Source organism: Cyanistes caeruleus, chromosome 32, assembly GCF_971803275.1.
Source record: "Cyanistes caeruleus chromosome 32, bCyaCae1.hap1.1, whole genome shotgun sequence".
Classification (NCBI taxonomy): domain Eukaryota; kingdom Metazoa; phylum Chordata; class Aves; order Passeriformes; family Paridae; genus Cyanistes; species Cyanistes caeruleus.
The window spans coordinates 1,391,726-1,419,267 of NC_141733.1; the positions used below are offsets into that span (position 1 = coordinate 1,391,726).

Consider the following 27,542-nt stretch of genomic DNA (forward strand, 5'->3'; position numbering starts at 1 on the left):
TGGGGACACCCAGAAATGGGGAGGGGGGACACTGAGGACCCCCAGGAGGTGACAAAGGACATTGGGGACACCCAGAAATGGGGGACAAAGGACATTGGGGTCTCCTTTAGGGGTTTTGGGGGCGACACCGGACACTGGGGGGACACAAACGGCACTGGGGACACCCGGGAAGGGACAGAGGACACTGGGGACACGCAGGGATGAGGGGGGGGGACACTGGTGACCCCCAAGAGGGGACAGAGGACATTGGGGACCCCCGGGTTTGGGGGGGAAACTCCCCCCTTTCCGGACTCCATTTCCCAGCAGCCCTCGCGCCGCGCGCGTCTTGCGGGTGACGTCAGGCGCAGTGCGCGGGAGTGGGAGAATCCCTCCGCCCACCGCAAAAAAAATAGTCCCTACCCCATCCCCACTCCCGTTAATTCCCCCCCGACCCCCGCCGCCCGCAGCCCACCCCGCCCGCCCCGGTGCCTCCGGCGGAGCCGCGGCGAGGCCTCCTCGGGTGTCCCCGCGGGGAACGGAGCGGCTGCGGCGGCGCTTCGGCGCGGAGGGAGCGGAGGGATATAGGAGCGGAGGAGCCGTGCTGAGTCCTCTTCCGGTTCTCCCTCAGAGCCGCCATGGTGAGCGCGGCGTGGCCGGGAGGGCCCGGGGGGCTCGGCGGGGCCCCAGCGGCGCTCGGAGGGGACCGAGGGGGCTCGGGATGGGATGTGGGGCCCGTGTGGGGCGGGGGGTGCTGAGAGCGGCCCTTCGGAGCGGTGCGGGAGTGGCGGCCGGGGCGTGGGAGGGGCCGCCAGGGGTTTGGGGGGGCTCAGAGAGAGCAGGGGGCGCTGAGGGGGGGTTTGGGGGGGCCCTGGGAGCCTCGGGAGGGGATTTGGGGTCTCCAGGGGGGGTTTGGGGGCGCTGAGGGAGGGTTTGGGGGCCCCTGGGAGCCTCGGGAGGGGATTTGGGGTCTCCAGGGGGGTTTGGGGGTGCTGAGGGGGGGTTTGGGGGCGCTCAGAGAGGAACGTGGGGCCCCTGTGGGGTAGGGGGTGCTGAGGGGGGGCTTTTGGGGGGGCCCTGGGAGCCTCGGGGGGTCTCCAGGGGGGGTTTGGGGGGGCCCTGGGAGCCTCGGGAGGGGATTTGGGGTTTCCAGGGGGGTTTGGGGGCGCTCGGAGAGAGCAGGGGGTGCTGAGGGGGGGCTTTTGGGGTTTAAGGGGGGCCATAAAGGCGGTGGTGTGGGGCAGGAGATGATTTTGGGGTGACTCTGCGGGCGGATGGGGGTCTCTGTGGGGCGGAGGGACACCCCAAAACCTTTATGGGGATGGGGAGGGGGGGTACAAGGACACCCCAAAACCTTTATGGGGCTGGGGAGCGGGTACAGGGACACCCCAAAATCTTTATGGGGCTGGGGAGGGGGTACAGGGACACCCCAAAACCTTTATGGGGCTGGGGATGGGTACAGGGACACCCCAAAACCTTTATGGGGCTGGGGAGGGGGTACAGGGACACCCCAAAACCTTTATGAGGCTGGGGATGGGTACAGGGACACCCCAAAACCTTTATGGGGCTGGGGATGGGTACAGGGACACCCCAAAACCTTTATGGGGCTGGGGGGGGGGGTACAGGGACACCCCAAAACCTTTATGGGGCTGGGGAGGGGGTACAGGGACACCCCAAAACCTTTATGGGGCTGGGGATGGGTACAGGGACACCCCAAAACCTTTATGGGGCTGGGGAGGGGGTACAGGGACACCCCAAAACCTTTATGGGGCTGGGGAGGGGTACAGGGACACCCCAAAACCTTTATGGGGATGGGGAGGGGGGGTACAAGGACACCCCAAAACCTTTATGGGGCTGGAGAGGGGGTACAGGGACACCCCAAAACCTTTATGGGGCTGGGGATGGGTACAGGGACACCCCAAAACCTTTATGGGGCTGGGGATGGGTACAGGGACACCCCAAAACCTTTATGGGGCTGGGGAGGGCGTACAGGGACACCCCAAAACCTTTATGGGGCTGGGGAGGGGGTACAGGGACACCCCAAAACCTTTATGGGGCTGGGGAGGGCGTACAGGGACACCCCAAAACCTTTATGGGGCTGGGGATGGGTACAGGGACACCCCAAAACCTTTATGGGGCCAAGGGGTCGTGGATGGGACCCTTGGGAGCTCCGGGGTTTTTATGGGGCTGGGGGCAGCTCTGAATGGGGGATCCCGGGGGTCTCTGGGGTTTTTTTGGGGGGCTGGGGGCGGCTCTAAAGGGAATGATCTGGGGGGGTCTCCGGGGTTATTTTTATGGGGCTGGGGGCAGATTTAAGGGGATGATCCAGGGGGGGTCTCCAGGGTTATTTTTATGGGGATGGGGGCAGCTCTGAATGGGGGATCCCCGGGGTCTCTGGGGTTTTTTTGGGGGGCTGGGGGCGGCTCTAAAGGGGGGATCTCCAGGGTTTTTATTGGATTGGGAGCAGCTTTAAGGGGGATGATCTGGGGGGGTCTCTGGGGTTTTTTTGGGGGCTGGGGATGGCTTTAAAGGGGATAAACCTGGGGGTTCTCCAGGGTTTTTATTGGATTTGGAGCAGCTTTAAAGGGAATGATCTGGGGGGGGTCTTCAGGGTATTTTTTGGGGTTAGAAGCAGCTTTAAAGGGGATAAACCTGGGGGTTCTCCAGGGTTTTTATTGGATTTGGAGCAGCTTTAAAGGGAATGATCTGGGGGGGTCTCTGGGTTTTTTTGGGGGGGCTGGGGCTGGTTTTAAGGGGGATGATCCCGGGGTTTTTATGGGGGTTAGAAGCAGCTTTAAAGGGGATAAACCTGGGGGTTCTCCAGGGTTTTTATTGGATTTGGAGCAGCTTTAAAGGGAATGATCTGGGGGGGGTCTTCAGGGTTTTTTTTGGGGTTAGAAGCAGCTTTAAAGGGGATGATCTGGGGAGGTCTCTGGGGTTTTTTTGGGGGACTGGGGATGGCTTTAAAGGGGATAAACCTGGGGGTTCTCCAGGGTTTTTATTGGATTTGGAGCAGCTTTAAGGGGGATTATCTGAGGGTTCTCCAGGGGTTTTTTTGGGGTTAGAAGTAGCTTTAAAGGGGATGATCTGGGGGGGTCTCTGGGGTTTTTTTGGGGGACTGGGGATGGCTTTAAAGGGAATGATCTGGGGGGTCTCTGGGTTTTTTTGGGGGCTGGTTTTAAGGGGGATGATCCCGGGGTTTTTATGGGGGTTAGAAGCAGCTTTAAAGGGGATAAACCTGGGGGTTCTCCAGGGTTTTTATTGGATTGGGAGCAGCTTTAAAGGGAATGATCTGGGGGGGTCTTCAGGGATTTTTTGGGGTTAGAAGCAGCTTTAAAGGGGATAAACCTGGGGGTTCTCCAGGGTTTTTATTGGATTTGGAATGATCTGGGGGGGGGTCTCCAGGGTTTTTTGGGGGACTGGGGATGGCTTTAAAGGGGATAAACCTGGGGGTTCTCCAGGGTTTTTATGGGGGTTAGAAGCAGCTTTAAAGGGGATAAACCTGGGGGTTCTCCAGGGTTTTTATTGGATTTGGAGCAGCTTTAAGGGGGATGATCTGAGGGTTCTCCAGGGGTTTTTTTTGGGGTTAGAAGCAGCTTTAAAGGGGATGATCTGGGGAGGTCTCTGGGATTTTTTTGGGGGACTGGGGATGGCTTTATAGGGGATAAACCTGGGGGTTCTCCAGGGTTTTTTGGGGGACTGGGGATGGCTTTAAAGGGGATACACCTGGGGGTTCTCCAGGGGTTTTTTTTGGGGGGGCATCTCCACTGCTGAGCCCTCTCCTCTCCCCGCTCAGACGAAGAAGAGGAGGAACAACGGGCGAGCCAAGAAGGGCCGCGGGCACGTGCAGCCCATCCGCTGCACCAACTGCGCCCGCTGCGTGCCCAAGGACAAGGCCATCAAGAAATTCGTCATCAGGAACATCGTGGAGGCCGCCGCCGTCAGGGACATCTCCGAGGCCAGCGTCTTCGATTGTGAGCCTCGAGTCAGGGGGGGGGTGTCCCCTAAAACCCCGACCCCAAAACCCCCTCTTGGTGCTCGGTGTCAGCCCACAAAGGGTCAATTTGTCGCCCCAAATATCCCACCTTGGCTTTTCCCCTGAAAACGGGTTCTGTGCTTTTCAAAATGGCCCTGTTGCACCCCCAAAATAGCCACTTTTAACCCCAAAAGATGCCAGTCATTCCCCCAAAATAGCCCCATTATCCCCCCAAAATAGCCCTGTGGTACCCCCAAAATAGCCCCATTATCCCCCCAAAATAGCCACTTTTAACCCCAAAATATGCCAGTTATTCCCCCAAAATAGCCCCATTATCCCCCCAAAATAGCCCTGTGGTACCCCCAAAATAGCCCCATTATCCCCCCAAAATAGCCACTTTTAACCCCAAAATATGCCAGTTATTCCCCCAAAATAGCCCCGTTATCCCCCCAAAATAGCCCTGTTGTACCCCCAAAATAGCCCCGTTGTACCCCCAAAATAGCCACTTTTAACCCCAAAATATGCCAGTTATTCCCCCAAAATAGCCCCGTTGTACCCCCAAAATAGCCCCGTTGTACCCCCAAAATAGCCCCGTTGTACCCCCAAAATAGCCACTTTTAGCCCCAAAATAGCCCCTTTTGACCCCCGAAAGATCTGATCCTGCTCACCTTGTCACCCCCACAATAGCCTTGGTGGTTTTTGGGGTCCCCGGGTGTGTTTTTGGGGTCCCTGACCCCCGTTTCCCGCAGCCTACGTGCTGCCCAAGCTGTACGTGAAGCTGCATTACTGCCCTGGGGGGGTTTTTGGGGTCCCTGGGGGTGTTTTTGGGGTTTCTGGGGTTGTTTTAGGGGTTTCTGGGGTCCCCGGGTGTGTTTTTGGGGTCCTCGGGGGTGTTTTTGGGGTCCCCGGGTGTGTTTTTGGGGTCCCTGACCCCCGTTTCCCGCAGCCTACATGCTGCCCAAGCTGTACGTGAAGCTGCATTACTGCCCTGGGGGTTTTGGGGGTGTTTTGGGGTTTCTGGGGGGTGTTTTTGGGGTTTCTGGGGTTGTTTTTGGGGTTTTTGGGGTCCCCGGGTGTGTTTTTGGGGTCCCTGATCCCCGTTTCCTGCAGCCTACGTGCTGCCCAAGCTGTACGTGAAGCTGCATTACTGCGTCAGCTGCGCCATCCACAGCAAGGTTGTGCGGAACCGCTCGCGGGAGGCTCGCAAGGACAGGACCCCCCCGCCCCGCTTCCGCCCCGCCGTGAGTCTGGGGGGGTCCCGGGGGGGTCCCGGGGGGCTCTGGAGGCGTCCCGGGGGTGTTTTGGGGTTCCTGGGGGGGTCCCATGGGTGTTTTGGGGTTCCTGGGGGGGTCTTCAGGGGGTTTTGGGGGGGTGCTGGAAGGTTCCTGCAGGGATCGCAGCCCCCCCCGCCCCGCTTCGGTCCCCACTGTGGGTCTGGGGGCGTCCCGGGGGTGTTTTGGGGTTCCTGGGGGGGTCCCCAAGGGGTCTGGGGGGGTCCCAGGGGTGTTTTGGGCTTCCTGGGGGGGTCCCAGGGTTGTTTTGGGGTTCCTGGGGGGGTCTTCAGGGGGTTTTGGGGGGATGCTGGAAGGTTCCTGCAGGGATCGCAGCCCCCCCCTGCCCCGCTTTGGTCCCCACTGTGGGTCTGGGGGGGTCCCCAAGGGGTTTGGGGGGTCCCAGGGGTGTTTGGGAGGGGTCTGGGGGGGGTCCCAGGGGGGTTTAGGGGGTCCCAGGGGTGTTTGAAAGGGGTCCTGGGAGGTCTCAAGGGGTCTTGGGGGTCTCTGGGGCGGGGTCTGGGGGTTCCTGGGGGGTTCTGGGGGTCCCTAGGGAGAGTCCCAAAGGGGTCCCACACGGTTCTGGGGGGTTCTGGAAGATCCTGGGGTGGGTCCCGGGGGTCTTTTCCCCCCCTAACTTTGTGTTCTCTCAGCAGGGAGCAGCCCCCCGGCCCCCCCCCAAGCCCATGTGAGGAGACCCCGGCCCGGCCCGGGACCCCCCGTGCAGTCAATAAAGGATCTGACCTGAGCCGGCTCCGTCTTTTGGGGGATTTGGGAATTTGGGGGGGGGTCCTGAGGGGGTCTCAGCCCCCTCGGTATGGGGGGGGCGGGGGTCACCCCGTATCTTGAGGAGGGGGCTGCTCCAAGCTGGGCTCCGTGTTCTGGGGGAATTTGGGGTGCTCCGGTCCTACTCTTGTGGGTTTTGGGGGGATTTGGGAATTGGGGAGGGGCTCTGGGGTCCCCCAGTGGGGGCCTGGGGGGCTCTGACCCCTGGGGGGGGCCCCGGACCCCTCCCCTGAACCCCGCGGGGAGCTCGGGGGTCCCCAAACCCCCCCAGGGCCAGGAGCTGCCCCGAGCCGGGGGGCGGGATGGGGTCGGAGCCCCCCGGCTCGGGGCTGGGGAGGGGTCTCACCCCGGGAGCCGCAGCTGGGGGGTCCCGGGGGGCCTCGGTGGCTCCCAACCCCCACCCGGTTCTGGGGGGGGGCACCGGGGGCTCGGGGGGCTTCACCCGAACGGGACCGGGGGGGTTCGGACCGAGCTGGGGGGGTTCGGAGCGGCCCGGGGGGGTTCGGAGCGGAACGGGGGCGGTTTCACCTGAACGGGCCGGGGGGTTCGGAGCGGAACGGGGGCGGTTCGGAGCGGACTGAACTGGGGGGTTCGGACCGGAACGGGGGAAGTTTCACCTGAGCGGGCCCAGGGAGGTTCGGAGCGGGCCGGGATCGCGGCCCGGGGGGAGTTCGGACCGAGCTGGGGGGTTCGGAGCGGAACGGGGGCGGTTCGGAGCGGGCCCGGGCCGGGAGCGGTTTCACCTGAGCGGGCCGGGGGGGTTCGGAGCGGACCGGGGGGGGTTCGGAGCGGACCGGGGGGGTTCGGAGCGGGCCCGGGCCGGGAGCGGTTTCACCTGAACGGGCCGGGGGGGTTCGGACCGGAACGGGGTGGTTTCACCTGAACGGGCCCAGGGGGGTTCGGAGCGGCCCGGGCCGGGGGGGTTCGGAGCGGGCCGGGGGCGGTTCGGACCGGAACGGGGGTGGTTTCACCTGAGCGGGCCGGGGGGGTTCGGACCGGAACGGGGGCGATTTCACCTGAGCGGGCCCAGGGGGATTCGGAGCGGGCCGGACCGGGAGAGGTTCGGAGCGGAACGGGGGCGGTTCGGACCGGAACGGGGGCGGTTCGGAGCGGACCGGGGGAAGTTTCACCTGAACGGGCCGGGGGGGTTCGGAGCGGAACGGGGGGGTTCGGAGCGGAACGGGGGAAGTTTCACCTGAGCGGGCCGGGGGGGTTCGGAGCGGGCCGGAGTCGCCGCCCGGGGCTGGTCCCGGCCGTGCCCGGCCCGGGCGGTCCCGGTGCCGCCGCCCCGGGCGCGGCGGGCGGGTCCCGGGGCGGGGCGGGAGGGAAGCGGCCGCTCCCCCCGAGCTCCCCCCGCGCTCCCCGGCCCGGCCCCGCCCGGCCCGGCCCGGCCCGGCCCCGCCCGGCCCGCGGCCCCGCGCCAGGTGCATTCCCGGGCTCGCTCCGCCGCTACCGGGGCCCCGCCATGGAGCCGCACCGGGAGCGGCCCCGGGCGCTGCTGCTGCTGCTGCCGCTGCTGCTCCCCGCGCCCGGCTCCGGGCAGGCAGGTGAGAACCGGACCGGACCGGCACCGGCACCGCTCGGGGGAACCGGGGCTGCGCCGCGGGATCGGCAAACGGGGAAACACCGGAGCGCTCGGGGTCCGGGACGGGCGGCGGGAGTGGGAGCGCTCGGGGGTCCCGGGGGTCCCGATTCCGCCGGTACCGGACCCCGATCCAATCCCGGCAAATCCCGCGGGGGCGTCCCGGGGGCACCGCTCGGCTCCGGGGGCACCGGGACCGGCACTGAAACCCCCCCGGGACTGCGGCTCCGGCGGGGCCGGGGCTCGGTGCCTTCTCCCGGAATCGGTCCCGGGGCTCGGTCCCGGTTCTCGGTGCCCCCTCCCGGGGCTCGGTGCCCCTTCCCGGTGGGTCGGTGCCGGTTCTCGGTGCCTTTCCGGGGCTCGGTCCCGGGGCTCGGTCCCGGTGGGTCGGTGCCGGGGCTCGGTGCCGGGGCTCGGTCCCGGTGGGTCGGTCCCGGTTCTCGGTGCCTTTCCGGGGCTCGGTCCCGGTGGGTCGGTGCCGGGGCTCGGTGCCGCTCCCGGTGCCGCCTCCCGCGCTCGGCACCTGCGGCCCCGCAGCTGCCCGGGCTAATTTTAGGCGGCGGGGCCGGGTCCGGGCGATTCCTTTGGGCTCCGGGCGCGACCCCCGGGGGGGACGGGGGGGATCCTTCAGGGGGGACCCCCGGAGGGGCCCCGGCGGGGCCCGCGCGGCGCCGCCGCACCCCGGGCACCCCGGAAGGGCCGCGGCCGCCCCGGAGTTGTTTTCCAATCCCCAAAGGAAAAACACCGAGGGCTGGACGCGCAGGTGGGGCCGGCGTCACCCCGAAACTCCGGGGGTGCCCGGGGGTCGGGGGGCACACCGGGGGACCCCTCGATGTGTCCGGTGCCCCATGTGCCACCGGCGACGCCTCGGGTGCCACCCCGGGCTCCGGGTCCCACGGCGAGAGAGGGAGCGGTGCCGGGCTCGGGGACCCCTCGGGGGGCTCGGGGACACCCCGGGGACACCCCGGGGACACCCCGGGGACACCGAGGGGAGCGGCCCCAGCTCTGCACCCCCCAAAGCCCCGTCTCTGAGAGCCCCCTTTGTTCGGGGCCGGGGCCCGGCTCACAGAGCCCCCTTTGTGCCGCCGCCGAGGGCAGGAGGTCGCTCCGAGCCCCTCCCGGTGTCCCCCCGCTGTCCCCCCGGTGTCCCCCCGGTGTCCCGGTGCTATTCCTGGCGGCGGGGGCCGCGGTGGCACGCGGCTGATAGCGGGGACGTGCCGGAGCTGCCGGCGGGGCCCCGCGCTGATAAGAGCCGGTCCCGCCGCCGCCGCGGCGCCCGGGGGCTGTTTTGGGGAGGGGAGGGGTCCCGGCATCGCCCCCCAGCCCCCCCCTGCTGCGGGCAGGTGCAGCCGGGGTTCCGCCCCCCAATCCCGCCGTGGGACCCTCGGAGCCGCCGGGGATGATTCAGCGGCGCTGCCCCGACACGCTCGAGGCTCCGGGGAGCCGGAGGGAGGGGCTGGATGCTGCCCCCCAACACCTTTGGGGACCCCCCCGGGGTCTCGCGGGGGTCGCAGCACCCCCCGTTCCGGACCCCCCCCGTGGCCGGGGCGGGGGGCTGGGGCCGCTGCCGTCGCAGCTGGGACCTTTTTATAGCCCGGTCCGTGCTCAGCTGGCCCGGGCCGGGCCGGGGGGGCCCCGAGCTCCGCCGCCGCCCCCGGAGGGGTCCCGGCCCGGACAAAGCCGCCTTTGAGCCCCCCCCGCGCCGGGGCCTGAGTCACGTCTGCCGGGCCCGGGGACGGGAGGGGCCCCGCGCCCCTCGGTGCCCCCGGGGGTCCCGGTTTGGGGGGCTCGGCTCCCCCCCCCCAGCCCCGGCCGCCACAATCGCGGCTTTGTGCGGTGCCAGGGGAGGGGGCCCCGCGCACAAAGCGCGCCCTGTGCGCCCCCGGCAGCGGGGGGGACCCCGCGCCCCCGCCCGGACCCCCCGCCCCCGCCGCCCGCGGGTGTCCGCGGGGCTCCGGGGCGGCGGCGGGGCCGAAGTCCGGGAGGGAGCGGCGGGGAGGGGGGGCCGGGCCCGAGGCGCCCCCGCCTTGCGCAAGGCTCGCCCGGCCGGTTCGGGCACCGCGCTCCGGGAGCGGCCCCGGAGCAACGGGAGGAGCCCGGGAGGAGCCGCGGGAGCGCCGGGGGGACAGCGGGGACAGCGGGGACAGCGGGGACAGCGGGGGACAGGGAGGGGACAGGGAGGGGACAGGGGGGGACAGCGGGGACAGGGGGGACAGGGGGGACAGGGGGGACAGAGAGGGGACAGCGGGGACAGGGGGGACAGGGGGGACAGGGGGGGACAGCGGGGACAGGGGGGACAGAGAGGGGACAGGGGGGGACGGGGGGGGGGACAGGGGGGGACAGAGAGGGGACAGCGGGGACGGAGGGGAGAGAGAGGGGGACAGCGGGGACAGAGGGGGACAGAGTGGGACAGAGAGGGGACAGAGAGGGGACAGGAGGGGACAGGGGGGGAGAGAGAGGGGACAGGAGGGGACAGAGAGGGGACAGAGAGGGGACAGCGGGGACAGAGAGGGGACAGGAGGGGACAGAGGAGGACAGGAGGGGACAGAGAGGGGACAGGGGGGTGTGGGAGAGCTGCTGGGGTCAGGAAATGAGGGGACAAAAAGGAGGGGCAGGGACACCGTGGGCAGGATGCCATGGAGGGGACAAGGACAGCGTGGAGGGGACAGGGACACCGTGAAGGGGCCACCATGGAGGGGACAGCGACATCGAGGGACATTGAAGGCAGGACATGGCCAGTTTGGAGGGGACACTGAGGGACATGGAGGGGAGGACGTGGCCATGGAGGAGGTGGCACGGCCACCGCAGCGTTGTGGCCTCGGCCAGCTGGGAGGGGACATCGGCGTGGTCACCGTGGCCGGGCTGGGGTGGCCGTGGCCATGGAGGGGTGGCTGTGGTGGCCACAGTGGCCATGCTGGGGTGGCCATGACCATGCTGGGGTGGCCACAGTGGCCATGCTGGGGTGGCCATGACCATGCTGGGGTGGCCGCAGTGGCCATGCTGTGGTGGCCACAGTGGCCATGCTGGGGTGGCCATGACCATGCTGGGGTGGCCACAGTGACCATGCTGGGGTGGCCATGACCATGCTGGGGTGGCCACAGTGACCATGCTGGGGTGGCCATGACCATGCTGGGGTGGCCACAGTGGCCATGCTGGGGTGGCCGCAGTGGCTGTGCAGAGGTGGCTGCGGTGGCCATGGTGGCCATGTGGGAGTGGCCAAGGTGGGGTGGCCGTGACCATGCTGGGGTGGCCATGGTGGCCATGCAGTGGTGGCCATGGCCATGTGGGAGTGGCCAAGGTGGCCGCAGTGGCTGCAGTGGCCATGCTGAGGTGGCAGTGGCCATGCTGAGGTGGCAGTGGACATGCCAGGGTGGCAGTGGCCATGCAGTGGTGGCTGCAGTGGCCGTGGTGGCCATGCAGTGGTGGCCATGACCATGCTGGGGTGGCTGCAGTAGCCATGCAGTGGTGGCAGTGGCCATGCAGTGGTGGCCGCAGTGGCCATGCTGTGGCTGTGGTGGCCATGCAGTGGTGGCCATGCAGTGGTGGCCATGACCATGCTGGGGTGGCCGCAGTAGCCATGCAGTGGTGGCAGTGGCCATGCAGTGGTGGCCGCAGTGGCCATGCTGTGGCTGTGGTGGCCATGCAGTGGTGGCCACGGTGGCCATGCTGTGGCTGTGGTGGCCATGCAGTGGTGGCCATGCAGTGGTGGCCACAGTGGCCACGGTGGCCACGGTGACACCGGCCCGCCCGCAGTGTGCGCGGGGACGCTGAACGGGCTGAGCGTGACTGGGGACGCGCAGCACCAGTACCAGACCCTGCACAAGATGTACAACAACTGCGAGATCGTCATGGGCAACCTGGAGATCGTCCTCATCGACCACACCCAGGACCTCTCCTTCCTCCAGGTGACCCCCGGGGGCTTCGGGGGGACGTGGCCACCTCGGGGGGGATGTGGCCACCTCGGGGGGGATGTGGCCACCTCAAAGGGGGGACGTGGCCACCTCAAAGGGGGGATGTGGCCACCTCGGGGGGGATGTGGCCACCTCGGGGGGGGATGTGGCCACCTCAAAGGGGGGATGTGGCCACCTCGGGGGGGATGTGGCCACCTCGGGGGGGGATGTGGCCACCTCGGGGGGGATGTGGCCACCTCAGGGGGGATGTGGCCACCTCGGGGGAGATGTGGCCACCTCAGGGGGAGATGTGGCCACCTCGGGGGGGATGTGGCCACCTCAAAGGGGGGATGTGGCCACCTCGGGGGGGGATGTGGCCACCTCGGGGGAGATGTGGCCACCTCAGGGGGGATGTGGCCACCTCAAAGGGGGGATGTGGCCACCTCGGGGGGGATGTGGCCACCTCAAAGGGGGGATGTGGCCACCTCAAAGGGGGGACGTGGCCACCTCGGGGGGGATGTGGCCACCTCGGGGGGGGGATGGGGAACACACAGGGGATGTTGGGGGACGTTGCTGCAGTCACCCAGGGGAGGACGCGGTCGGTTTGGGGGTGACACGGCCACCATGGGGATGGTGGCCACCAAAGGGAGGACATGGCCATTGGAGGAGGTGCCACGGCCACCATGACTGTGGCCACCAAAGGGAGGATGTGGCCAGTTTGGAGAGGACAAGTGGCTCAGAGGGACATCAAAGGGAGGACATGGCCATGGAGGAGGTGCCATGACCACCACGGGGAACACGTGGCCACCAAGGGGAGGACATGGCTGTTGAGGAGATGCCACGGCCACCATGGGGAACATGTGGCCACCAAGGGGAGGCCGTGGCTGGTCTGTAGGTGCCATGGCCACCACGGGGAGGCTGTGGCCAGTCTGTAGGTGCCGTGGCCACCAAGGGGAGGCCGTGGCCGGTCTGTAGGTGCCGTGGCCACCACGGGGAGGCTGTGGCCGGTCTGTAGGTGCCGTGGCCGCCAAGGGGACCATGTGGCCACCAAGGGGAGGCTGTGGCCGGTCTGTAGGTGCCGTGGCCACCAAGGGGAGGCCGTGGCCGGTCTGTAGGTGCCGTGGCCGGTCTGTAGGTGCCGTGGCCGGTCTGTAGGTGCCATGGCCACCACGGGGAGGCCGTGGCCGGTCTGTAGGTGCCGTGGCCAGCACAGGGAGGCCGTGGCCAGTCTGTAGGTGCCGTGGCCGGTCTGTAGGTGCCGTGGCCGGTCTGTAGGTGCCATGGCCACCACGGGGAGGCCGTGGCCAGTCTGTAGGTGCTGTGGCCAGTCTGTAGGTGCCGTGGCCAGTCTGTAGGTGCCATGGCCACCACGGGGAGGCCGTGGCCGGTCTGTAGGTGCCGTGGCCACCACGGGGACCATGTGGCCACCACGGGGAGGCCGTGGCCGGTCTGTAGGTGCCGTGGCCAGCAGCCCGTGGCCAGCCGTGACCCCGGGCCCCCGCAGACCATCCGGGAGGTGACCGGCTACATCCTGATCGCCATGAACGTGTTCGCGGCGCTGCCGCTGCGGAACCTGCGCGTGATCCGCGGCACGCAGTTCTACGAGGACAGGTTCGCGCTCTTCGTGCTGCTCAACTACAACCCCAACAGCACCCAGGCCCTGCGGCAGCTCGGCCTCAACCGCCTGACAGGTGGGGACACACCGCGGGGACATGGGGACACACCGGGGGACACGGGGGACACACCGCGGGGGACATGGGGACACCATGGGGGACATTGGGGACACACCGGGGGACATTGGGGACACACGGGAGGGACATGGGGACACCATGGGGGACATGGGGACACACCGGGGGACATTGGGGACACACCGCGGGGACATGGGGACACCATGGGGGACATGGGGACACACCGGGGGACACGGGGGACACACTGGGGGGGACATGGGGACACGGGGGACACACGGGAGGGACATGGGGACATGGGGGACACACCGGGGGGGACATGAGGGACATTGGGGACACACCGGGGGACACTGGGGACACACCGGGGGGGACATGGGGGACACGGGGGACACCATGGGGGACATTGGGGACACAGCGGGGGGGACATGGGGGACATTGGGGACACCATGGGGGACACTGGGGACACACCGGGGGACACTGGGGACACACCGGGGACATTGGGGACACACCGGGGGGGACATGGGGGACATTGGGGGCACCATGGGGGACATTGGGGACACACCGGGGGGGACATGGGGACACGGGGGGCACCATGGGGGACATTGGAGACACCATGGGGGACATGGGGGACATCGGGGACACACCGGGGGACATTTGGGACACAGCGGGGGGGACATGGGGACACTGGGGGCACCATGGGGGACATTGGGGGCACCATGGGGGACACTGGGGGCACACCGGGAGGGACATGGGGGACATTGGGGACACAGCGGGGGGGACATGGGGACACGGGGGACACACCGGGGGGGACATGGGGACACTGGGGACACCACGGGGGACATTGGGGACACACCGCGGGGGACATGGGGACACTGGGGACACACCGGGGGACATTGGGGGCACACCGGGGGACATTGGGGGCACCATGGGGGACACTGGGGACACACCGGGGGACACGGGGGACACACCGGGGGGGACATGGGGACACTGGGGACACACCAGGGGGACACTGGGGACACCACAGGGGGACATTGGGACATTGGGGGACACTGGGGGACATTGGGGACACACCGGGGGGACACGGGGGACACACTGGGGGATATTGGAGGGATACTGGGTGGGCTGGGGGGACATGGGGGGACACTGGGGGGGGCTGGGGGGACACTGGGGACACACTGGGGGACACTGGGGACTCTGAGGGGGACACTGGGGACACTGGGGGGACATTGGGGGGGGGGCTGGGGGACACTGGGGGGACATTGGGGAGTGGGGACACCACAGGGGGACACTGGGGGACATTGAGGGGACATTGGGGGGGGCTGGGGGACACTGGGGACACACTGGGGGACACTGGGGACTCTGAGGGGGACACTGGGGACACTGGGGGGACATTGGGGGGGGGGCTGGGGGACACTGGGGGGACATTGGGGAGTGGGGACACCACAGGGGGACACTGGGGGACATTGAGGGGACACTAGGGGGGGCTGGGGACACCACAGGGGGGTCCCTGTCACCCCTGTCCCCCGTGTCCCCAGAGATCCTGGCGGGGGGGGTGTACATCGAGAAGAACGCTCAGCTGTGCCACGTGGACACGGTGGAGTGGAGGGACATCATGAGGGACACGCGGCTGGAGCCCCTCGTGAGGGACAACGGCCGGGGCTGTGCGTGCGGGGACAGCGGGGACAGCGGGGACAGCGGGGGGACAGCGGGGGGACAGCGGGGGATGGGGGGCTGGGGGGGCACCCCGGGGCTGGGGGGGCTGCGGGGGCACCCCGGGGTTTGGGGCCACCCCTGGGTTTGGGGCCACCCCTGGGTTTGGGGTCACTCCTGGGTTTGGGGTCACTTTGGGGCCACCCCTGCCTTGGGGGGGCTGCAGGGGCACCCCGGGGTTTGGGTCACTTTGTGGTCACCCCTGGGTTTGGGGTCACTTTGGGGCCACCCCTGGGTTTGGGGTCACTCCTGAGGTTTGGGGACTGCGGGGGCACCTCGGGTTTGGGGTCACTCCTGGGGTTGGGGTCACCTCTGGGGTTGGGGTCACTTTGGGGTCCCCCTGGGTTTGGGATCCCTCTGGGGTCCCTTTGAGCTCCCTTTGGGGTTCCCCCCGGGGTTCCCCCTGTGTTTTTGGGTTCCCCCCGGGGTCCCCTGTGTTTTTGGGTTCCCCCCCCGTGTTTTTGGGGTCCCCCCGGGGTGACCCCTCGCTGTCCCTCAGGTGCCCCGTGCCACGAGAGCTGCGGCGGTCACTGCTGGGGGCCGGGCCCCGACGACTGCCAGAAACGTGGGTAGTGGGGGGCTGCGGTGTGGGGGGGCCGGGGGGCGGGCCGGTGACCCCGGTGACCCCCCCGGTGACCCCCCCGGTGACCCCCCCGGTGTCCCCCGGTGTCCCCACAGTGACCAAGACCATCTGCGCCCCGCAGTGCAACGGGCGCTGCTTCGGCCGCGCGCCCAACGAGTGCTGCCACGAGGAGTGCGCGGGGGGCTGCAGCGGCCCCCTCCGGACACACTGCTTCGTACGTGGGGTCACCTGGGTCACCTTTGGGTCACCTTGGGTCACCTTTGTGTCACCTGGGTCACCCTGGGTCACCCTGGGTCACCTTTGAGTCACCTTTGTGTCACCTGGGTCACCCTGGGTCACCTTTGAGTCACCTTGGGTCACCCTGTGTCCATCCTGTGGTCATTCTGTGTCACCCTGGGTCACCTTTGTGTCACCCTGGGTCACCCTGGGTCACCCTGTGTCCACCCTGTGTCCATCTGTCCATCCTGTGTCCATGTGTCCATCCCATGTCTGTCCGTCTGTCCAGGCGTGCCGTCACTTCAACGACAGCGGTTCCTGCGTCCCGCTGTGCCCATCCCTGTGTCCATCCCTGTGCCCATCCCATGTCCATGTGTCCATCTCTGTGCCCATCCTGTGTCCCACCCTGTGTCCATCCCATGTCCATCTGTCCATCCCATGTCCGTCTGTCTGTCCAGGCGTGCCGTCACTTCAACGACAGCGGCTCCTGCGTCCCGCTGTGCCTATCCCTGTGCCCATCCCTGTGTCCATCCCTGTGTCCATCCTGTGTCCCACCCTGTGTCCATCCCATGTCCATCTGTCCATCCCATGTCCATCCCATGTCCGTCCGTCTGTCCAGGCGTGCCGTCGCTTCAACGACAGCGGCTCCTGCGTCCCGCTGTGCCCATCCCTGTGTCCATCCCTGTGTCCATCCCTGTGTCCATCCCTGTGCCCATCCCATGTCCATGTGTCCATCTCTGTGCCCATCCTGTGTCCCACCCTGTGTCCATCCCATGTCCCTCTGTCCATCCCGTGTCCGTCCGTCTGTCCAGGCGTGCCGTCACTTCAACGACAGCGGCTCCTGCGTCCCGCTGTGCCCGCAGCCGCTCATCTACAACAAGCTGACGTTCCAGCTGGAGCCCAACCCCGACACCAAGTACCAGTACGGGGGGGTCTGCGTGCGGGAGTGCCCCCGTGAGTCGGGATCCGGGGGGGGGGTTCATTTTGGGGAGGGGGCTCCGGGGGGAGCTCGGGGGTGACCCCCGGGGTGTCCCCCCAGACAATTTCGTGGTGGACCAGAGCTCGTGCGTGCGCGCCTGCCCCAACGACAAGATGGAAGTGGAGAAGAACGGGCTGAAGATCTGCGAGCCCTGCGCGGGGCTGTGCCCCAAGGGTACGGGGGTTCCCCCGGGGGGGTCCCCGAGAGGGGTCTGGGGGCTTCCAGACCCCTCCCCTGACCCCCCCCGCGGCCGTACCCCTCAGCCTGCGAGGGCACCGGCGCCGGCAGCAAATACCAGACCGTGGACTCGAGCAACATCGACACCTTCATCAACTGCACCAAGATCCTGGGCAACCTCGACTTCCTCATCACGGGCCTGGAGGGGTGAGGGACGGGATTTGGGGGGGTCCTGGGGGGGTTTCGGGGGGTGCAGCCCCCCCCGCCCCAGCCCCGCTGAACGCCCCGGCCCCGCAGGGACCCCTGGCGCAACATCTCGGCGCTGGACCCCGAGAAGCTGAACGTGTTCCGGACCGTGCGGGAGATCACGGGTGAGGAGCGGGGCTGGGGGTGCTGGGACCGCCGGGACACCCCCGGGACACCCCGGGACACCCCCGGGACACCCCCGGACACCCCCGGGACACCCCCGGGACCCCTTGGAACACCCCCGGGACCCCTTGGAACACCCCGGGACCCCCCGGGACCCCTCGGGACCCCCCGGGACACCCCCTGGACACCCCCGGGACACCCCCGGGACATCCCCGGGACACCCCCTGGACACCCCCGGGACACCCCCGGGACCCCTTGGAACACCCCCGGGATCCCCCTGAACCCCCCCGGGACCCCCCGGGACCCCTCGGGACCCCTTAGGGACACCCCGGAACCCCTCTGGACACCCCCCGGGACACTCCAGGGACCCCCCGGGACCCCCCGGGGCCGCCCTGAGCCCGCGGTGCCCCCCAGGGTACCTGAACATCCAGTCCTGGCCCAAGCACATGCACAACTTCAGCGTCTTCTCCAACCTCGAGACCATCGGGGGACGGAGCCTGTACAAGTGAGGAGCCCCCGCCGCGTGTCCCGCGCCCTTCCCCGGCATTCCCGGTCCCTGAATTCCCGATCCCTGAATTCCCGATCCCTGAATCCCTGAATTCCCGATCCCTGAATCCCTGAATTCCCGATCCCTGAATTCCCGATCCCTGAATCCCTGAATTCCCGATCCCTGAATCCCTGAATTCCCGATCCCTGAATCCCTGAATTCCCGATCCCTGAATTCCCGATCCCGAATTCCCGATCCCGAATTCCCGATCCCTGAATTCCCGATCCCTGAATTCCCCGATTTCCTCAATCCCGGCATTCCCGATCCCTGAATTCCCCGATTTCCCCGATCCCTGAATTCCCCGATTTCCCCGATCCCTGCATCCCCGATCCCTGATTTTCCCGTTTTCCCCAATCCCCGTTTCCCCCGTCCCTTTATTCCTGGTCCCGGTATTCCCTCCTCCTCCTCCCTCCCGGAGCAGCTCCCGGTTCATTCCCCGGGCTCCCGGAGCAGCTCCCGGTTCATCCCGCGGCTCCCGGTTCATCCCCGGGCTCCCGGAGCAGCTCCCGGTTCATCCCCGGGCTCCCGGAGCAGCTCCCGGTTCATTCCCCGGTTCCCGGTTCATCCCCGGGCTCCCGGAGCAGCTCCCGGTTCATCCCCGGGCTCCCGGAGCAGCTCCCGGTTCATCCCCGGGCTCCTGGAGCAGCTCCCGGTTCATCCCCGGGCTCCCGGAGCAGCTCCCGGTTCATTCCCCGGTTCCCGGTTCATTCCCCGGGCTCCCGGAGCAGCTCCCGGTTCATCCCCGGCCTCCCGGAGCAGCTCCCGGTTCATCCCCCGGGCTCCCGGAGCAGCTCCCGGTTCATCCCCGGTTCCCGGAGCAGCTCCCGGTTCATTCCCGGGCTCCCGGAGCAGCTCCCGGTTCATTCCCGGGTTCCCGGAGCAGCTCCCGGTTCATCCCCGGGCTCCCGGAGCAGCTCCCGGTTCATTCCCGGGTTCCCGGAGCAGCTCCCAGTTCATTCCCCGGTTCCCGGTTCATCCCCGGGCTCCCGGAGCAGCTCCCGGTTCATCCCGGACCACCCCTCCCGACCCCTCCCACCCCTGTGTCCCCCTCCCCACCCCTCCCCATCCCTCCCGACCCCTCCCCAGCCCCCAGCCCCTCTCCCACCCCTGTGTCCCCTTGCCCGGGGCTGCCCCCGACCCCTCCCCAGCCCCCAGCCCCCAGCCCCCGACCCCTCCCCACCCCTCCCGACCCCTCCCCGGCCCCCAGCCCCTCTCCCACCCGCTCTCTCCCCTCCCCAGCCGCGGTTTCTCGCTGCTGATCATGAAGAACGAGAACGTCATGTCCCTGGGGCTGCCCCCGACCCCCGACCCCTCCCGACCCCTCCCCATCCCTCCCGACCCCTCCCGACCCCTCCCAACCCCTCCCCAGCCCCCCAGCCCCTCTCCCCACCCGTGTGTCCCCTTCCCCAGGGCTGCCCCCGACCCCTCCCCATCCCTCCCGACCCCAGACCCCGATCCCTCCCCATCCCTCCCGACCCGCGACCCCGACCCCTCCCCACCCCTCCCCATCCCTCCCGACCCCTCCCCAGCCCCCAGCCCCTCTCCCACCCGCTCTCTCCCCTCCCAGCCGCGGTTTCTCGCTGCTGATCATGAAGAACGAGAACGTCACCTCGCTGGGGCTGCCCCCGACCCCCGACCCCGACCCCTCCCGACCCCCGACCCCTCCCCGGCCCCCAGCCCCTCTCCCAGCCGTGTGTCCCCTTCCCCAGGGCTGCCCCCGACCCTCCCCACCCCTCCCGACCCCAGACCCCGACCCCTCCCCGGCCCCCAGCCCCTCTCCCAGCCGTGTCCCCCCTCCCCAGCCGCGGTTTCTCGCTGCTGATCATGAAGAACGAGAACGTCACCTCTCTGGGGCTGCGCTCGCTGCGGGAGGTGAGCGCGGGCCGCGTTTACATCACCGAGAACCGGCGGCTCTGCTTCCTGCACACCGTGCACTGGGCCGCGCTCAGCCGCAGCCGCGCCGACCTCGACATCCGCAACAACCGGCCCCGCAGCAAGTGCCGTGAGTGCGGGCTGGGCAGGGGGCGCGGGACCCCCGAGCCGCCCCTCTCACCCCCGAGAGAGGGTCCCGGTGTGTCCTGTGGGAGGGGGCGTGGGACCCCCGAACCGCCCCTCTCACCCCCGAGAGAGGGTTCTGGGGTGTGCTGTGGGGAGGGGGCACCCCCAGACCCCGCATTGACCCCCCCGGGACCCCCGAGCCGCCCCTCTCACCCCTGACAGAGGGTCCCGGTGTGTGCTGTGGGGAGGGGGCACCCCCAGACCCCGCACTGACCCCTCCGGGACCCCTCGAGCCGCCCCTCTCACCCCCTGAGAGAGGATCCCGGTGTGTGCTGTGGGGAGGGGGCGCCCCCAGACCCCGCACTGACCCCTCCGGGACCCCTCGAACCGCCCCTCTCACCCCCTGAGAGAGGGTCCCGGGGTGTGCTGTGGGCAGGGGGCGTGGGACCCCCCGAACCGCCCCTCTCACCCCTGACAGAGGGTTCTGGGGTGTCCTGTAGGGGAGGGGGCACCCCCAGACCCCGCATTGACCCCCCCGGGACCCCCGAGCCGCCCCTCTCACCCCCGAGAGAGGGTCCCGGTGTGTGCTGTGGGGAGGGGGCACCCCCAGACCCCACACTGACCCCCCCGGGACCCCCCGGGACCCCCCCGAACCGCCCCTCTCACCCCTGACAGAGGGTCCCGGTGTGTGCTGTGGGGAGGGGGCGCGGGACCCCCGAGCCGCCCCTCTCACCCCCGAGAGAGGGTCCCGGTGTGTGCTGTAGGGGAGGGGGCGCCCCCAAGACCTCGCACTGACCCCCCCGGGACCCATGGGGGGTGACCCCAGCCCCTGCCCCGAGCCCCCCCAGCCCCCCTGTGAACCCCCCCAGCCCTGCGAGGCTCGGGGACCCCCCCAGCCCCCCCGTGAGCCCCCCGTGAGCCCCCCGTGAGCCCCCCTGCGAGGCTCGGGGACCCCCCCAGCCCCCCCGTGAGCCCCCCGTGAGCCCCCCGTGTCCCGCAGAGCAAGAGGGGAAGGTTTGTGACCCGCTGTGCTCGGCCGAGGGCTGCTGGGGACCCGGGCCCGGGCAGTGCCTGTCCTGCCGCTACTACAGCCGGAGGGGGGTCTGCGTGCCCACCTGCCGCTTCTCGGAGGGGTCAGAGCGCCGGGGGGCTCGGGGGGCTCGGGGGGGATCGGGGGGCTCGGGGGGGATCGGGGGGGATCGGGGGAGATCGGGGGGATCGGGGGGATCGGGGGGATCGGGGGGCTCGGGGGGGATCGGGGGGGATCGGGGGGATCGGGGGGGCTCGGGGGGATCGGGGGGGATCGGGGGTCTGCGTGCCCACCTGCCGCTTCTCGGAGGGGTCAGAGCGGCTGGGGGGCTCGGGGGGGATCGGGGGGGATCGGGGGGCTCGGGGGGGCTCGGGGGGATCGGGGGGGGATCGGGGGTCTGCGTGCCCACCTGCCGCTTCTCGGAGGGGTATGAGCGGCTGGGGGGGATTGGGGGGCTCGGGGGGGATCGGGGGGCTCGGGGGGCTCGGGGGGATCGGGGGGGATCGGGGGGATCGGGGGGGATCGGGGGGGATCGGGGGGATCGGGGGGGATCGGGGGGATCGGGGGGCTCGGGGGGCTCGGGGGTCTGCGTGCCCACCTGCCGCTTCTCGGAGGGGTCAGAGCGCCGGGGGGGGGATTGGGGGGCTCGGGGGGGATCGGGGGGGATGGGGGGATGGGGGGATGGGGGGTCTGCGTGCCCACCTGCCGCTTCTCGGAGGGGTCAGAGCGCCGGGGGGCTCGGGGGGGATCGGGGGGCTCGGGGGGATGGGGGGGGCTCGGGGGGATCGGGGGGATCGGGGGGCTCGGGGGGATCGGGGGGCTCGGGGGGGATCGGGGGGATCGGGGGTCTGCGTGCCCACCTGCCGCTTCTCGGAGGGGTCAGAGCGCCGGGGGGCTCGGGGGGCTCGGGGGGCTCGGGGGGATCGGGGGGATCGGGGGTCTGCGTGCCCACCTGCCGCTTCTCGGAGGGGTCAGAGCGGCTGGGGGGGATTGGGGGGCTCGGGGGGGATCGGGGGGCTCGGGGGGATCGGGGGGCTCGGGGGGATGGGGGGGGCTCGGGGGGATTGGGGGGCTCGGGGGGGCTCGGGGGGATCGGGGGGCTCGGGGGGGATCGGGGGGATGGGGGGGCTCGGGGGTCTGCGTGCCCACCTGCCGCTTCTCGGAGGGGTCAGAGCGCCGGGGGGCTCGGGGGGCTCGTGGGGCTCGGGGGGGCTCGGGGGGCTCGGTAGGATCGGGGGGCTCGGGGGGGATCGGGGGGCTCGGGGGGATGGGGGGGATCGGGGGGCTGGGGGGGATGGGGGGGATCGGGGGGCTCGGGTGGGCACGGAGGGGTCCCGGGTGGGCTGGGCATTGTCGGGGGGTCCCGGGTGGGCCGGACTCCATCGGGGGGGTCCCAGGGTGGGCTGGGCATTGTCAGGGGGGTCCCGGGTGGGCTGGGCACTGTCAGGGGGGTCCCAGGGTGGGCCGGACTCCATCGGGGGGGTCCCAGGGTGGGCTGGGCACTCTCAGGGGGTCCCGGGGTGGGCCGGACTCCATCGGGGGGGTCCCAGGGTGGGCTGGGCACTCTCAGGGGGTCCCGGGGTGGGCCGGGCTCCATCAGGGGGGTCCCAGGGTGGGCTGGGCATTGTCAGGGGGGTCCCAGGGTGGGCTGGGCATTGTCAGGGGGGTCCCGGGGTGGGCCGGACACTGAAGGAGGGGGGGTCCCGGGGTGGGCTGGGCACTCTCAGGGGGGTCCCGGCTGGGCCGGACTCCATCGGGGGGGTCCCAGGGTGGGCTGGGCACTGAAGGAGGGGGGGTCCCAGGGTGGGCTGGGCTCCATCAGGGGGGTCCCGGCTGGGCCGGACTCCATCGGGGGGGTCCCAGGGTGGGCCGGACACTGAAGGAGGGGGGGTCCCGGGGTGGGCTGGGCACTCTCAGGGGGGTCCCAGCTGTACCGCCCCCCCCCCGTGACCCCTCTGGGTGGTCGCAGGGACCCCCGCGAGTTCTCGCAGGACGGGGAATGCTCCGAGTGCCACCCGGAGTGCGAGCGGGTCCCCGGGGGGGTCACCTGCAACGGCTCGGTACGGCCCCCCCGCCCCCCCCGCTGTCCCCGGGGGTCCCCCCGGTGGCACAGACCCCCCCGATACCCCCCCGATATCCCGCGATACCCCCGATACCCCCCGACACCCCCGATACCCCCCGATACCCCCGATACCCCGCGATACCCCGCGATATCCCTGACACCCCGCGATATCCCCGACACCCCGCGATACCCCCCGACATCCCCCGATACCCCCCGATACCCCCGATACCCCGCGATATCCCCGACACCCCGCGATACCCCCGACACCCCCTGATACCCCCCGACACCCCCGACACCCCCGATACCGCCGATACCCCCGACACCCCCGATACCCCCCGACACCCCGCGATATCCCCGATACCCCCCGATACCCCCGATACCCTCCGACACCCCCGATACCCCCCGACACCCCCGATACCCCCGATACCCCCGATACCCCGCGATACCCCCGACACCCCGCGATACCCCGCGATATCCCTGACACCCCGCGATACCCCCGACAGGGCGCCGACACCTGCACGCGCTGCGCGCACTATCGCGACGGGCCGCACTGCGTGGAGCGATGTCCCGACGGGGTCCTGGGGGAGCGCGGCCCCATCTTCAAATTCCCCGACGGGAACCGGGAGTGCCGGCCCTGCCACGAGAACTGCAGCAGGGGGTGCGGCCGGGACCCCCGGGACTGGGGGATGGGGGGCGGGGGGGCGGGGGGATGGGGGGCGGGGGGGCGGGGGGATGGGGGGCGGGGGGGCGGGGGGATGGGGGGCGGGGGGGTGGGGGGATGGGGGGCGGGGGGGTGGGGGGATGGGGGGATGGGGGGCGGGGGGGTGGGGGGATGGGGGGATGGGGGGTGGGGGGATGGGGAGGGGTCAGGAGCCAGGGTGGGGCAGACTTGGGGGGGTCAGGACCTTGTGGGGGGGCTCCGGGCAGGGTGGGGGGGGATCAGGAGCCCGGGTTGGGCTGGGTGGGGGGCTCAGGACCCCGTGTGGGGCAGAGCGGGGGGGTCAGGACCCCGTGTGGGGCAGGGTGGGGGGCTCAAGGGCCAGGGTGGGGGGCTCAGGAGTCTGTGGGGGGCAGGGTGGGGGGCTCCGGGCAGGGTGGGGGGCTCAGGAGCCCGGGTAGGGCTGGGTGGGGGGGGTCAGGACCCCGTGTGGGGCAGAGCGGGGGGGTCAGGACCCCGTGTGGGGCAGGGTGGGGGGCTCAGGAGCCAGGGTGGGGGGTTCAGGACCCCATGTGGGGCAGGGTGGGGGGCTCCGGGCAGGGTGGGGGGCTCAGGACCCCATGTGGGGCAGGGTGGGGGGCTCAAGGGCCAGGGTGGGGGGCTCAGGAGTCTGTGTGGGGCAGGGTGGGGGGCTCCGGGCAGGGTGGGGGGCTCAGGACTCCATGTGGGGCAGGCTGGGGGGCTCCGGGCTGGGTGGGGGGCTCAGGAGCCCGGGTAGGGCTGGGTGGGGGGCTCAGGACCCCGTGTGGGGCAGGGTGGGGGGCTCAGGAGCCAGGGTGGGGGGCTCAGGACCCCGTGTGGGGCAGGCTGGGGGGCTCCGGGCTGGGTGGGGGGCTCAGGAGCCCGGGTAGGGCTGGGTGGGGGGCTCAGGAGCCAGGGTGGGGCAGGGCTTGGGGGGGTCAGGACCCCGTGTGGGGCAGGGTGGGGGGCTCCGGGCAGGGTGGGGGGCTCAGGACCCCATGTGGGGCAGGGTGGGGGGGCTCCGGGCAGGGTGGGGGGCTCAGGACCCCATGTGGGGCAGGGCTTGGGGGGGTCCAGGCAGGGTGGGGGGCTCAAGAGCCCGGGTAGGGCTGGGTGGGGGGCTCAGGACCCCGTGTGGGGCAGAGCGGGGGGGTCAGGACCCCATGTGGGGCAGGGTGGGGGGCTCAGGAGCCCGGGTAGGGCTGGGTGGGGGGGCTCAGGACCCCGTGTGGGGCAGGCTGGGGGGCTCCGGGCTGGGTGGGGGGCTCAGGAGCCCGGGTAGGGCTGGGTGGGGGGCTCAGGACCCCGTGTGGGGCAGGGTGGGGGGCTCAGGAGCCAGGGTGGGGGGCTCAGGACCCCGTGTGGGGCAGGCTGGGGGGCTCCGGGCTGGGTGGGGGGCTCAGGAGCCCGGGTAGGGCTGGGTGGGGGGCTCGGGAGCCAGGGTGGGGCAGGGCTTGGGGGGGTCAGGACCCCGTGTGGGGCAGGGTGGGGGGCTCCGGGCAGGGTGGGGGGCTCAGGACCCCATGTGGGGCAGGGTGGGGGGGCTCCGGGCAGGGTGGGGGGCTCAGGAGCCAGGGTGGGGCAGGGTGGGGGGCTCCGGGCTGGGTGGGGGGCTCAGGAGCCCGGGTAGGGCTGGGTGGGGGGCTCAGGAGCCAGGGTGGGGCAGAGCTTGGGGGGGTCAGGACCTTGTGGGGGGCTCCGGGCAGGGTGGGGGGCTCAGGACCCCATGTGGGGCAGGGCTTGGGGGGGGTCCAGGCAGGGTGGGGGGCTCAGGAGCCCGTGTGGGGCACACTGGGGGGGCCTCAGGATCTCACCGGGGACATTTTGGGGTCTGGGGACCCCACGAGGGGCAGGGTGGGGGGTCTGAGCCATCATCCGGGGCCGGTTGGGGGGGCTGGGGGTCAGGTTGGGGGGCTCAGGCTCAGCTTGGGGGGCTGGGGCTCAGGTTGGGGGGCTGGGGCTCAGCTTGGGGGGCTGGGGCTCAGCTTGGGGGGCTCAGGCTCAGGTTGGGGGGCTGGGGCTCAGCTTGGGGGGCTGGGGGTCAGGTTGGGGGGCTGGGGCCCAGGTTGGGGGGCTCAGGCTCAGGTTGGGGGGCTCAGGCTCAGGTTGGGGGGCTGGGGCTCAGGTTGGGGGGCTGGGGCTCAGGTTGGGGGGCTGGGGGTCAGGTTGGGGGGCTGGGGCAGAGTTTGGGGGGCTGGGGCACAGTTTGGGGGGCTGGGGCTCAGCTTGGGGGGCTGGGGCTCAGGCTGGGGGGCTGGGGCAGAGTTTGGGGGGCTGGGGCTCAGGTTGGGGGGCTGGGGCTCAGGCTGGGGGGGCTCAGGCTCAGGTTGGGGGGCTCAGGCTCAGGTTGGGGGGCTGGGGCTCAGGTTGGGGGTCTGGGGCACAGTTTGGGGGGCTGGGGCTCAGCTTGGGGGGCTGGGGCTCAGCTTGGGGGGCTCAGGCTCAGGTTGGGGGGCTGAGGCTCAGCTTGGGGGGCTGGGGCAGAGTTTGGGGGGCTGGGGCTCAGGTTGGGGGGCTGGGGCTCAGGCTGGGGGGCTGGGGGTCAGGTTGGGGGGCTGGGGCAGAGTTTGGGGGGCTGGGGCACAGTTTGGGGGGCTGGGGCTCAGCTTGGGGGGCTGGGGCTCAGGCTGGGGGGCTGGGGCAGAGTTTGGGGTCCCGGGTCTCTGCTGGGGGGGGTCCCCAGCTGCTGACCCCCATCTCCCTCCCCACAGATGTGTGGGGCCGCTGCTGCGGGACTGCCTGGGGGACACCCTGCCCGTGTCCCGGTACGGCGGGGGGGCCGGGGACACCGGGGGGGCTCCGGGGACACCGGGGGGGGGGGCGGGGACACCGGGGGGGCTGCGGGGACACCGGGGGGGGCGGGGACACCGGGGGGCGGGGACATCCCGGGGGGCTGCGGGGACACCGGGGGGGGGGCGGGAACACCGGGGGGGCTCCGGGGACACCGGGGAGGGGGGCGGGGACATCCCGGGGGGCTCCGGGGACCCTAACCCGTTCCGTTCCGGTTCGGTTCCGGTTCCCGGTGCCGTTCCCAGGCGGACCCCGGGGGGCTGCAGGGACCCTAACCCGGTTCCGGTCCGGTTCCGGTTCCCGGTGCCGTTCCCTAACCCGGTTCCGGTTCGGTTCCGGTTCCCGGTGCCGTTCCCTGACCCGGTTCCGGTTCCCGGTGCCGTTCCCTGACCCGGTTCCGGTCCGGTTCCGGTTCCCGGTGCCGTTCCCTGACCCGGTTCCGGTCCGGTTCCGGTTCCCGGTGCCGTTCCCTGACCCGGTTCCGGTTCCCGGTGCCGTTCCCTGACCCGGTTCCGGTCCGGTTCCGGTTCCCGGTGCCGTTCCAGGCGGACCCCGACGCTGATCGCGGTGCTGGCGGTCGGGGCCGTTTTCCTCTCGTGCTCGCTGGTGCTGCTGGCGCTGCTCTACTGGAGGGGGAAGAAGATCCAGAAGAAACGGGCCATGAGGCGGTACCTGGAGCGGGGAGAGGTCAGAGCCGGGCCGAACCGGGACCGGCACCGGGAGCGCGGGGAGGGACCGGGAGCGGCACCGGGACCGGGAGCGCGGGGAGGGACCGGGAGCGGCACCGGGAGCGGCACCGGGAGCGCGGGGAGGGACCGGGAGCGGCACCGGGAGCGGCACCGGGAGCGCGGGGAGGGACCGGGAGCGGCCCCGGGACCGGGAGCGGCACCGGGACCGGCACCGGGAGCGCGGGGAGGGACCGGGAGCGGCACCGGGAGCGGGAGCGGCACCGGGAGCGCGGGGAGGGACCGGGACCGGCACCGGGACCGGCACCGGGAGCGGCACCGGGAGCGCGGGGAGGGACCGGGAGCGGCACCGGGACCGGCACCGGGAGCGCGGGGAGGGACCGGGAGCGGCACCGGGACCGGGAGCAGGACCGGGACCGGCCCCGGGAGCAGCACCGGGACCGAGAGCGGCACCCGGAGCGGTCACGGGAAGGGCGGGGAGGGACCGGGAGTGGCACTGGGACCAGCACCAGGAGCGGTACCGGGACCGGGAGCGGCTCTGGGACCGGGG

At 70.5% G+C, this 27,542-nt stretch overlaps 2 protein-coding genes across 4 annotated transcripts in view; both read left to right on the forward strand.

Moving 5' to 3' along the window:
* Positions 1-466: 466 nt before the first annotated feature.
* RPS26 (ribosomal protein S26) lies at positions 467-5,971 on the forward strand. 3 transcript variants are annotated; one of them, XM_086870385.1, is made up of 4 exons: positions 467-617; positions 3,773-3,950; positions 5,063-5,193; positions 5,877-5,971. In XM_086870385.1, exons 1-4 carry the CDS (start codon positions 615-617, stop codon positions 5,913-5,915), a joined length of 351 nt encoding a protein of 116 aa, XP_086726511.1. In that variant the 5' UTR covers positions 467-614; the 3' UTR covers positions 5,916-5,971. The 3 variants fall into 3 exon arrangements, with proteins under 3 accessions (XP_086726511.1, XP_086726512.1, XP_086726510.1); XM_086870386.1 differs by having other exon boundaries at positions 5,880-5,971; XM_086870384.1 differs by lacking the exons at positions 5,063-5,193; positions 5,877-5,971 and adding an exon at positions 4,702-4,940.
* A 1,468-nt stretch (positions 5,972-7,439) lies between these two features.
* The window catches only part of ERBB3 (erb-b2 receptor tyrosine kinase 3), a 36,875-nt gene continuing 16,772 nt past the window's right edge, over positions 7,440-27,542 (forward strand). Inside the window, exons 1-17 of the mRNA XM_086870390.1 lie at positions 7,440-7,556; positions 11,345-11,496; positions 12,986-13,172; positions 14,702-14,827; positions 15,376-15,441; positions 15,555-15,673; positions 16,488-16,629; positions 16,715-16,828; positions 16,918-17,038; positions 17,129-17,202; positions 17,615-17,705; positions 19,550-19,749; positions 20,746-20,878; positions 22,745-22,835; positions 23,341-23,495; positions 26,228-26,281; positions 26,852-26,993. Of these exons, the coding sequence (XP_086726516.1) occupies positions 7,475-7,556; positions 11,345-11,496; positions 12,986-13,172; positions 14,702-14,827; positions 15,376-15,441; positions 15,555-15,673; positions 16,488-16,629; positions 16,715-16,828; positions 16,918-17,038; positions 17,129-17,202; positions 17,615-17,705; positions 19,550-19,749; positions 20,746-20,878; positions 22,745-22,835; positions 23,341-23,495; positions 26,228-26,281; positions 26,852-26,993 (2,049 nt within the window). The 5' untranslated portion in view covers positions 7,440-7,474. The remainder of the gene's footprint in view (positions 7,557-11,344; positions 11,497-12,985; positions 13,173-14,701; positions 14,828-15,375; positions 15,442-15,554; positions 15,674-16,487; positions 16,630-16,714; positions 16,829-16,917; positions 17,039-17,128; positions 17,203-17,614; positions 17,706-19,549; positions 19,750-20,745; positions 20,879-22,744; positions 22,836-23,340; positions 23,496-26,227; positions 26,282-26,851; positions 26,994-27,542) is intronic.